At 40.6% G+C, this 12,019-nt stretch overlaps 1 protein-coding gene across 1 annotated transcript; it reads left to right on the forward strand.

Annotated features, from left to right (window-relative positions):
- Positions 1–478: 478 nt before the first annotated feature.
- On the forward strand, positions 479–1,588 carry LOC149837968 (uncharacterized). Its single transcript, XM_090008161.1, has 2 exons — positions 479–613; positions 1,322–1,588. The coding sequence occupies exons 1-2, from the start codon at positions 479–481 to the stop codon at positions 1,586–1,588; spliced, it is 402 nt and encodes a 133-aa protein (XP_089864287.1).
- The last annotated feature ends 10,431 nt before the right edge of the window (positions 1,589–12,019 follow it).

A 12,019-nucleotide genomic window follows, 5' to 3' on the forward strand; every position in this document is an offset into this window, starting at 1 on the left:
TTAACCATCTCTCTCTCTCTCTCTCTCTCTCTCTCTCTCTCTCTCTGTAAATTTGGAAGGATCCAGCCTGGACCAGTGGAGCACTTTCGTTGTCTCCTCCGCAGCAAATGGCAAAAAAGGAAGAAGGTGCAAAACAGAAAAACCCGAATTCCTAACCATTCTCGGACCCGTCTTACCCGCTCGGAACGACGAACGTCTAAACGTGGACCGAGGGTTTAGGTTAGTGGCTGTTGGGCAGGACCCCCACCGTGTGGACGCCCGTCATGGTCGCACTCGCACCCTCTTAATTAATCTCTCTTGGGTCTCTCTTCCTCTTCACCGCCTTAATTAATCCTCTCGCTCATTCTCTCAATCGGTGATCTCTCCTGCTTGAAGCACAGGGCCGATCGGTTCGGTCGAAAGCTCGGCCGGTCGGTTCGATAGAAAGAGAAAAACGCTCACCCACACACAAAGAGAGAGAGAGAGAGAGAGAGAGAGGATGGGAGGTTGTGCGAGCAAGCCCAAGGGAGCAAACCTCGACGCTGATTTGGCACCGGAGACGGTCGCACCGGTGGCGGTTGGTGCAGCAGCAGAGACCAAGGTAGAGGCAGCAGTAGAAGTTGCTCCCAAGGAGGTAATTACCCGTCATGTTAACATGGACGCCAAAAGCATGTGTGTGTCTTAAATCTGACTGTACGTGATCTACATGCTCGGTTTTAAAAGTATCAGCTCTTGAATCATCCAATTATCAGGATTTTTTAAGGCTTGAAAATCAATGCCTCAGATTGTTCGTAAACATTAAGCATCCAAAAATGACGCTTTTTTGTTGAAAAGACATGATCCAACAGTTGATTCTAAGCAAATGAACCATGATGAACGCAGCTGCAGGGTCAGATTTGCAAAAAAAATAAATAAATAAGAAATGCTTAGTTCATATTCTACTTCTCATATTATAGTGGATAAATAGAGAGAGAAATCAGTGCATGTCTTGCTTGCACTGGTGAAAGATGTCATTTTCCCGTGATCCAACCCTATGGATGTACCTGACATGGTCCTTTTTTTATGAATCAGCCCCTGGTTTGTGATTTTTTATGTCGAACTTATAATGTTTGAAATTTAAAAATTTTGGGCAGTTGATTTTTCATTCTTGAAAAAATCTACTTAACAATCCAAAAGCTTATCCTCACTAATCCTACAAGTATCATGATAAAATCATAATATTTTCAAAATATGTCGATGTTTGTTACATATGTTTGAAGTAAACTTTGAAGACATGAACAAGATAATTGAGCTTCTAACAGTGCATAAAAATAAATAATCAAACTCGCCTTTGGATCTACAGGTTGAAGGAGAAACCCCTAAGGAAGCCCAAGAATCCGAGCAAAAGCCTGAGGATGCAGCTCCTGAGACTGAAACTGTCACCGTAGAAAAACTCCACGCGCCCGTCCACCCGATCTCAGACGAGACCGAGGCCCCGATGGAGGAGGCTCAGACATCAGAGAATGTGGAAGAGGAGAAGAATGAGGAAGCAATGGCCAAGGTGGAGGAGGAGGAAGAGGAGGCCCAGCCAGCAGAGGAAGCTACAAGTGATACCAGACAGGAAGCCTAGTGAGTAAAAATTGTGGTTGAAAGAAAAAAATAAAGATGATCTTTGGTTGTCTGGGTATGTGTGTTATCTTGGTCTGTATTTTCAGGTGAGTTTTGGGAGGTGCTGATTTTGAGACCTTGAGGGTATATGGAGCTTGGGTTGGCTGTTTTAAGGGGTTTTGTACAATTTCTTATTCTTGTTGTTGGAGGGTAAAAATGAAGTTAATTGTTTGTGCTTAATTTCAATGGTGTTTAACCTTGGTTTGATTTTCTAAAGTCTTGTTGATCCTTAATGTTTCATTTGTTGTGCTCATACATAATGTGTCCCAATCTGTAAGATGATGCTGTGTGTTCTACTTCTTGTTTACATAACTAATCAATCTTCATATTCAATATCACCATTGCACGTTTCTCTCTCTCCAAAAGTGAACCATGAGAGGTTGGGCCCACACTAGGGATGGCAGTGGACCGGGGGAAAGCGGGGCTCCGCCCCGCCTCGCCCCGTTTGGACCGGTGATGAAGGGTATGAAACGGGGATGGAGGCGGGGACGAAGGTTAAAATCCATCTCCGTCCGGGGGTGGAGGCGGGGATGGACGTGCACTTTTCCCCACCCCGTCCCCGCCACGATCCCCGCCTCATCCCCGCCCCGACCACTTTTCCCCGCAATATCCCCGCCCCGCCCCACCTCATCCCCATTTGAACCGGGGGATGGAGGACATGAAACAGGGATGGAGGCGGGGGTGGAGGATAAAATCTTGAGGCGGGGCGGGGGTGGAGACCTTGTCCCCCGCCCCGCCCCGCCCCACTGCCATCCCTAGCCCACACACACCTCCATCAAGTGAAATTTGCGATGGAGGTTGAATAGAATTTAAGAATCGGTAACATATATACACCAGGATCGGATTAGGCCGAATGAGTTAAACTTATTCAATAATTTGAAACAATAGGGCAAAGGAAAATCTCAAGATATTTTGAAAAAGCAAGTTTTTCTAGGAATTTTTTGGGTTTGTATAAATATAGAAAAAATATATTAAAAAATATGAATAAAAATATAAATCATATAAAAAATTGGAGAAAAAGTGTTATTATCATGTTAATATGGGGATAAACACATATATCTTCAAAACAGTTGGTATTATGAAAATATCTTATTTTTCTTGATATAATATTTTTTTATGACGATCCCTGCAAGGTAAAACTCTGGGTCGAAGACAACCACCCAGCTTTACGTGCCCCTATATATTTTTCTTGGTATAATATCAGCCTCTGAAAATATCCTGATATATATTTTCACAAAGCTGGTGATATTTGTGACTATGATTTGATCCATCTCTAAGTCAAACTCTACCACAAAGCATATTTAATTTGGACATGATACGTGTATATTGTAACTAAACGTTAGATTCAAAATAGATGTCATCTTTTGTGCAGCGGCATTGCATGCAGCTCCACTATTGACGACCGTCCATCTTGACTTGCCTGGAGACTAACACTGAACCCATCTCAAAAAATGCCAAGATGGATCGCTGTTAAGCAGGTCGTTGCATGCCCACCATGCAGGGACGCTGCATAAAAGTCCTCAAATAATGAAATCTAATTATGGATCTCTCTCTCTCTCTCTCTCTCTCTCGTGTGGAGTTGGCACAGTATGGCCAAAGGGTGCACAGTAAACCAATGCAAAGGATGGGAAAGAGTGTCACCATCTCTAAAGAGAGTGATGTTTTCTTAGCAATATTTCAAGGGCGCTGAAGCCAACTACTTAGATGTACAAACCAATATCAGCATCGGTGCGTATCAGCCTGGCCGATATCATGGTATCGGCAGAAATTCGATATGTTTCAGGCCTGAAACGATTATTTTTTAATAAATATAAAAATACCAAAAAAACTATTTTTTAATATTTTTTTAAAAGTTTTAACACGTGTCACATTATGATTGTTATGTAATAATTTTTTCTTATTTTTGAGCCGATACAAAACGATTCACTTTAATATCGATATTGGCCTATACAGTTTAATCAGTGGCCAAAGGATTCATGGACGATGGATACTGACAACATTGGTAAAAAAACTGTACTTCTCAGGTAAATCATACTGTTTTTAAGTTATATTTTTGTTACGGGCATCCGTAATAGCTGATTTTTTGTTATCATTTTTTCTTTTTTTGCCTCATTAAATTTATGTAAGGTGCTCAACTGCACCAACACAACTCCTCGGTTTTGTCCAAGCCTGGCTGTATCAGCTGCGTTGAAAAGAGGGAGGTTCATTTCCCTAAGTCATGTCCAGAACCGCCATTAGCCACCTTGGGATCCGGCTGGGCTCGCTTATTTGGCTGCCTATGTGACACGAGCCAATCACATATGACAGCTTCTTGAGTGGTCTCTCACCTCTCACCTGATTGGGTTGTGCCACATAGGCAGGCAGCTAAGCCATCCCTGTATCATTATCACCTACTCATCCGCCTAATATTCTGCATGCTTTCCACAGTTGCACCTCCTTTTTTGCTGCGAGGTTGAAGCTGGGTGCACTTCCTGAAGACCGAAGGTTAAACTCGGTGAGCGAAACAGTTTTTCTCCACTTGTTTCTTGTTTTCTATTTCTTAAAACTGTCAACAAAGTACCAAAGGGAGCTTCGCTTGTCTGGTAGGAGCAGCTAGTGCACGTCGCCTTTGTGTTGGGACGTTGCAGGTTCAAACTGGTAGCGATCTGCCTAACCCAACTTGCCTTTTAAAAAAAAATTATAAAATCTCTTTATCATGGATTTTCTTGATGGTGAAAAATCTCACTAAAAAAGTAAAATTTTTTAAGAGTAGTTTGTTTCACTCCATTTACACATGAAAATAGAAGAAGTTTACATATGAAACTCATCTTCATATGCAGGTGAAACAAATATCCCAACTCTATTTTCCTGCAGGGCTTACAGTCATCATGAGTTTCTTTTCACTTTGCATTACACACTACTCACCTATGAATGGATTTACATGCACATTTTTTCATACTTGAGGTGACCTTTCTCATCGTGGGATACCTCTTTCACGGGGTCTTTTCTTATGGGTGAGGATGAAAGAAACGACCACGCGCAGAAAAAGCTAACAAAAGTATCCACATACCGTATACGTAATATTTCAGAAATATAAAAAAAGTACAATATCATTTGAATTTTAAAATATCCAAAAATAAGACACTTAAAATGTGCTAACATAGTTTGAAATTGCATTGTATATATATTTATAGATGTATTATTTCTTAAAAAAATACCATGATAAAATCATGATTTCTTGAAAATATTTGTTACTGTGCAGTCCGTACTATGGCTGAACCGGACCAGCTCGGTGTTCGCCAGCCAGGCTCAGACTAGATCTCCAGCAACTTTAAAACCTAGACTAATTAATTGCATAATTCGAGTCGAGATCCCGGACCTGGTAATGCATGCATGCCAGGCCAGGTGTAGGCTTAATATCCACCCCTCATCCCGGACCTGGTAATGCATGTTCCTGTAAGAATTTAGACGATCAGATCTTGCCCAGATTCGGACTTGACTTACTCTGGCTTGATGATGGGCTCTGGGTCTGCATATGGTACCAGTTTAATTTGGTGAAGTGGGCGGTTGATGATCAATATCCTATCGTGGGAGATTTGGCGGTTTCACTTTCCTTATTTCTCTCATTAGCTTTCTGGCATGTATATCTCTTTACTTACTTTCCCTATCTTTGTGGGACTGTTGTTATAAGTACCTCTTCCTGTTGTACTCAAAAGTATGAGAGAATAAAAGATGAATGATCTTCTTCCGTGAATGTAGGCTACACAGGCCGAACCACGTAAACCGTGTGACTCTTCTACAGTGTTTTTTATCTCTTCATGGTATCAAAGCCAGGTTCATTTCCTAAGCAAGTTTGATCGTCACGGGTGCTGCAAATCATGACGGATCACCACAATCACTCCATCGGTGAAAATGCTGGACGGATTTCTCATGGTGAAGGATCTACCACCAAAATCGTGGTTCACGAACAAGGTAATCCAAGTCTCAAGATCACCAATACTCTTTTAAATGGATTTAATTACCTTGCTTGGTCTAAAGCTGCTACTCTCTTCTTGAGTGGAAAATCCAAACTTGGTCTGATCAATGGAAGGAACCCTAGACCTCCTTTGGATGATCCTAAGTCTGATGATTGGGAGTCCAACAATCATCTTGTAATGTCATGGATCCTAAATTCTATGGAACAAAAGATAGCGGATGGTTTCTTATTTCTTGAGACTGTTGAAGCCATATGGAATGCTGCCCGTGAACTATACAACGAGCAATACAACATTGCTCGCATGTATCAACTTACTCAAGAGATCCAAAATAAAAAAAAGGGGACAGCTCCTTTAAGCGAGTATTTGGGCACGTTGAAAGGAAAGTGGGACGAACTGGACTCCTACATTCCTTCCACCACGGATCCCTCGCAGATCAAAAAAATAAAGAAACAAGAAAGATTTTTTCAAATTCTTGCTGGTCTTGAAAATGAGTATGAACAACTCAGGAGTCAGATTCTCATGACCCAAGATCTTCCTTCTTTAAGTGTTGTCTGTTCCACTCTCATGCGTGAAGAATCTAGACGTCGAGCAATGGGAACTCATCATAAAATTGTCCTGACTGACGATGCTGGAAAAATAGACAAATTGGCTTTTACTAGTTCACGAACAAATGCTAATGAAACTGAAAATAAGTTCCAACTAATGGACCGAAAGCCACGGTGCTCTCACTGCCGTAAGGTGGGGCATACAAAAGAAAACTGTTGGTTCATTATAGGTCGTCCTGGAAAGAATGATGGTTATACTCACAAAAGGAACTTTGATCGAAATGACTATAAAGGGAAGTCAAATCAGGTCTACGTTGAAGAAATCCAAGTTACATTGAAAAAATTGGCTGAGATGATTAAAAGTCTTCAAGCTCAGAAGTCAGCTGGTATGGCTGTTGAAACAAGAGAGCCGGCATTTGCTAACGCAGGTATGATTCAAAAGTCTGATTGTTTTTATAATATTCAATGGATTGTGGACTCGGGAGCCACTCATCATATGACGAACCATGGAAATATATGTGATAATCTCCTTCTATATCCAAAAACAACAATCCGGTTATTGCCGCCAATGGTACTCATATACCGATCGAAGGAAAATGCACTATTTAACTGTTTGATCATAACTTGGATGCTCTATACATGCCAAACATTTCAGAAAATCTTTTATCTATTGCCAAAATTAAAAAAGATCTAAATTGTTATGCCATTTTTTCTGACTCAAATGTGGTATTTCAGGACAAGACGACTCAGAAAACGATTGGTGAAGGAAGTCTTACTAACAGACTTTATCGTTTAAATATGATTGACAGAGCTCTCTTTGCAGGAAATAATGAAGGAAATTAGTGGCATAGAAGGATGGGTCATCCTTCCTCTCGTATTTTAAATTTTTTGTTTTCCAATGTCTAATTCAATAATAGTCTCTGTGACATTTGTCAGCATGCAAAAATGACCAGACCTGTTTTCTCCACTTCTGAAAGTGTTAGTAAAAATACTTTTGATCTGATTCATTCAGACGTATGGGGACCAGCCCCTATTGAATCCATTCACGGATTCTGGTACTTTGTATTGTTTATTGACGACTATTCTAAAGTTACTTGGATCTATTTGATGAAAAGCAAGTCTGAAGTTTTTAATCACTTTAAGGCATTTTACAAAATGGTTGAAACCCAATATGCTCGCAAGATTAAAATGCTTCGTACTGACAATGAGACAGAATATGTAAATCATTGGTTTGGGGAATTCATCAAAGATCAGAGCATTATTCATCAGACTTCTTGTGTTGACACCCCCCAACAAAATGGGGTCTCTGAAAGAAAAAACCGCCATTTACTTGAAGTTGCAAGAAGTCTTATGTTTCAAATTAAGGTTCCAAAACAGTTATGGAACTTTGTTGTTGCCACGGCCTGTCACATAATTAACCGAACGCCTAGCAGACGGTTAAGTTACAAGAGTCCAATTGAACTTCTGACTAGGTCCAAGACCAACATCCATTATTTTCGCACTTTCGGGTGTACTGTTCATGTATGGATTCCGTCTCATAAAAGAGACAAGCTTAGTCCTCGAACTAAGAAGTGTGTGTTCGTTGGATATAGCTCCAGCTCAAAGGGGTACAAATGCTATGATCCAGAAAGTGGTAAGCTTCATGTGTCGCGAGATGTATGCTTCAATGAAGATGTTCCTTTCTTTGTCTTAAATGATGTTTTTCAGGATAAAAGTCAAAAGGAGAACACTACTCAGACAATGGAGGACTATGACAATCTCCTTTGGACAGTTGAGACTATTTTAGAGAGTGATCAGTCTGTTAATCAAACGAATTTTCCTATGAATGTTGACCCAAGAGAATCAACTGAAAGCTCCTCTCAATTCAGAAGATCTAAACGCGTTCGGAGTACTCCAAGGTATTTAGCTGACTACGAGACTTAATGCTCTACTGCCTGCCCCATAGAAAATCACATTGGTTATAACCAGATCTCAAAAAGTTATGCCTTGTTCATCAAAGAGCTTGATAGCAGAAAAGAACCTGAAACTTACCTCGAAGCTAAAGACGACAAGAACTGGAGCAAAGCCATGGAAGAGGAACTTGAAGCCTTAGAGAAAAATCATACATGGGATCTTGTGAAACTCCCTCAAGGGTTCAAGGCTGTGGGATGCAAATGGCATTATCGATTAAAATTCAAGAGTGATGGAACTCTTGACCGATACAAAGCTCGTCTCGTAGCCAAAGGCTACACCCAAACTCAAGGTATTGATTACGAAGAGACCTTCACTCCTGTTGCTAAAATGAATACTCTGTGCATTGTACTTTCTATTGCATGTAACTTTGATTGGACTCTTCATCAACTTGATGTCAAGAATGCATTTCTTCAAGGAGAGCTAGATGAAGAAATTTATATGACACTTCCGCCTGGTCATCCTCCTCAAGAAGGTACTGATTCTGTCTGCAAGCTTAATAAAGCCATATATGGTTTGAAACAATCTCCCAGAGCTTAGTATCTTAAGCTCAGCAAAGCTCTTGAGAAAATTGGATATTCCAAATGTCATACTGATAACACTTTGTTCATGAAGAAGAACAAAGTTAGTATGACATTCATTCTCATATATGTCGATGACATCATTCTAACTAATAATGATGCAAAAGAAATAAAAGACTTGAAGGAATATCTTCAAGTCACTTTTGATATCAAGGATCTAGGAAGAATCAAATATTTTCTTGGCATTGAGATAGCTCACTCCAACAAAGGGTTGTTTTTATCTCAGCGCAAATATGCACTTGACATCCTTCGAGAAACTGGGAAGATTGGTGCACAACCAGTTGATACTCCTATGGATTCTAATTGTAAAATCAGTGCTCAACATGATGAACCACAGATTGACAGGGAAAGGTTTCAACGTCTTGTTGGAAGATTAATATACCTTACTGTAACTCGTCCTGATATATGTTATGCTGTTAGCTATGTCAGCAGATTTATGCATGACCCTCAGGTGACTCATATGAATGCTGTTGATCGAATTCTTCGCTATATAAAAAGATCACCTGGACAAGGGCTTTGGTATAAAAGGAACAACAATGCTGACATCACTGGATTCACAGACGTAGATTGGGCGGGTGACATCCTTGATAGGAAGTCCACTACAGGGTACTGTGTGTTCGTCGAAGGAAGCTTAGTCACTTGGAAGAGCAAGAAGCAGAAGGTTATAGCCAGGTCCAGTGCTGAGGTTGAATACCGTGCTATGGCAGATGGAGCCTGTGAACTCACTTGGACAAAGAACCTTCTCAAAGAAATGGGGTTTTTTACAAAAGAACCTATCAACATGTTATGTGACAACAAAGTTGCTATACATATCGTTGCTAACCCTGTCTATCATGAAAGAACTAAACACATAGAAATTGATTGTCACTATGTGAGGAACAAAGTTGTTACTGGAGAAATCAGAACTCTCTTCATTGAAGGCAATGAGCAAGTTGCTGATGGACTAACCAAAGGTATATCGAGGTCTGATCTACACCAAGCAATGAGTAAGTGGGGATGTCATGACATACATGCTCCACTTAAGGGAGAGTGATGATCAATATCTTATCGTGGGAGATCTGGCGGTTTCATTTTCCTTATTTCTCTCATTAGCTTTCTGGCATGTATATCTCTTTACTTACTTTCCCTATCTCTGTGGGACTATTGTTATAAGTACCTCTTCCTATTGTACTCAAAAGTATGAGAGAATAAAAGATGAATGATCTTCCTTCGTGGATGTAGGCTACACAAGCCGAACCACGTAAACCGTGTGACTCTTCTACAGTGTTTTTGATCTCTTCAGCGGCCTCCAATATTCACATAAAAAACATACGGTCTTAAACCTGATTCTGACCTAACTAAATTATTTGTTAGAATAGGTGCAATCACATTAAACATTTCAAATGTGCTGCTGCACTTAAACGCTCACACCCACCAATCACCATCTGCTGTTGGATCCACAGCTGATACGCTGTATTAAAAAGTTAGAAGGTGCCACTACAACTAAGGGTGTCAATGGGCCTGGTTTGCCCGGATCTGACCCGAACCAAACTCTATATGGTCCGGGTATGGGTGATAAATAAAAAGACCCGATTAAGACTCATCAGGTTCAGACCTGAAGGTCCGATTAACACATAGAACCGGGTATAGTTTGTGAAATTTTGTACCAGACCCAGACCCAGACCCAACCCGAGTTCCGATTAAGACCCACAATTTTTCAATATAAAAATGATAAAAAACTATGATTTTACCTGGTATGATCCAGGTTTGGTTCATGTAGTTTTTATCGGGTCCAAATTTTATGGGCGTCACTCCTTACGCAAGCTGAAGCATGTCGACGACGAGTAAGCCAAAAGAGTTTTTATACTACCAGAAAAATGATCGTAAGTAGAAGAAACAGAGTCAGCCCGGCTACGTCTACAAGAGTGACACTGGATGAATATGGGCTCTCCATCATAATCAGTCTAAAACTTAATCCGAATTCTAAGGTGACGGATCCAGAATCAGATCCAAATGGAGTCCGAGGTGAAAAAGTTGAATCTGGATACAAATTCCATATCATATCTAAGAATATGGTTTGGAATTAGGATATAAGGTCCGCTTGTGCCCGATCGATTTGTACAATTTCTTGGACCTGGATACCGCACAACCGGATCAATATCAGAGGAAGGTCCGAAACCCAAGCCGCTCCTCAGGTGCTGGCATATTCCAGGTTTTTGTCGTTTCTGACTTTTCACTGCTCACTCTTTCTAGGCGTGCCTCGTGAAAGTCGTGGCGAGATCCTAGAGATGCATGGGACACGTGTCAATGATTAGCCGGAAGATAGTAAATACACCGCCGAGAACGAAGTATGCAAATGCCCCCACCGAACCAAAGAATTTACAAACATGTACAGCCAAATTGGACCCTCAAACGCATACGTTGACAGAAAAATCCTCACATGAACGAAAAAATTCGTCCTGTTTCTTTAAAATATTAGGAATGACCATGAGGGCTTTCCCGTCATTTTGACGGAAACTCTTTTCCGCTTATGGACCCTGGACCTGGGAAAAACCCCTCAAGCAATATGACAAAAAAGACGAAGATTTTCAAATATTTACAGAAACATCCCCTCAAGTAATGCGAGAATGGACAGAATCTACGATTCGAACCGTTCATTTCTCCTTAATCCGATACGATTCGTTATTTTAGACGAAATTTAAACCGCGGGAAGTGGATCGGCTGCCAATGCGGAAGGGAGGGTGCAAGCGAGTCGATCCGTACCAGATCGTGGTAAGCCCGAATCCGAGACCAAATATTTGGTACTAGGGATGTAAATGGTTCAGATTCAATCAGATATGTTGGCTAAATAGATTTAAATTTGGATTCAGATTTGGATGGTAAGAAGCTCATTATAGATTGGCTTCTTTACAAGTGAATGGACTCGGACATTTGTCAAATTTGACAGCAAAAAATAAAACTATATCCACATCCGATTATAATTGGATATGGTTTTGGCTTACCAAATGCAACTAAACAGAATTGAATTCGATTTCATTGACATCCCTATCTGGCATGGAAACTCAACTCCTGTTTTTATCTGAACAAAATCTCGTGTGAATTTAGGTCCACTTTTAAATGATAATACTGGATACAATAAAAAGGCAAATGGCAAGGTTTCAGACATGTGCAACATAAATGGATTGAGTTTAGTCGGGAACCAGTAGAAAGTACAAATCCAATCTGAGAAACTGGCTGGATCATGTAAATCCGAAAGCTGATTTCTATTTGGCCGTATACCCTATTTTTTTTTTTTTATGATGAAAGAACCTTAGCGGAAGCTAGGAGAACCCCGGATGGAGCCCCACAACCACCCCTAAAGTTCCGAAAGTTGATTTAAAAA

The sequence above is a fragment of the Nuphar pumila genome, chromosome 5 (genome assembly GCF_984573655.1).
Source record: "Nuphar pumila chromosome 5, dmNupPumi1.hap1.1, whole genome shotgun sequence".
Lineage (NCBI taxonomy): Eukaryota > Viridiplantae > Streptophyta > Magnoliopsida > Nymphaeales > Nymphaeaceae > Nuphar > Nuphar pumila.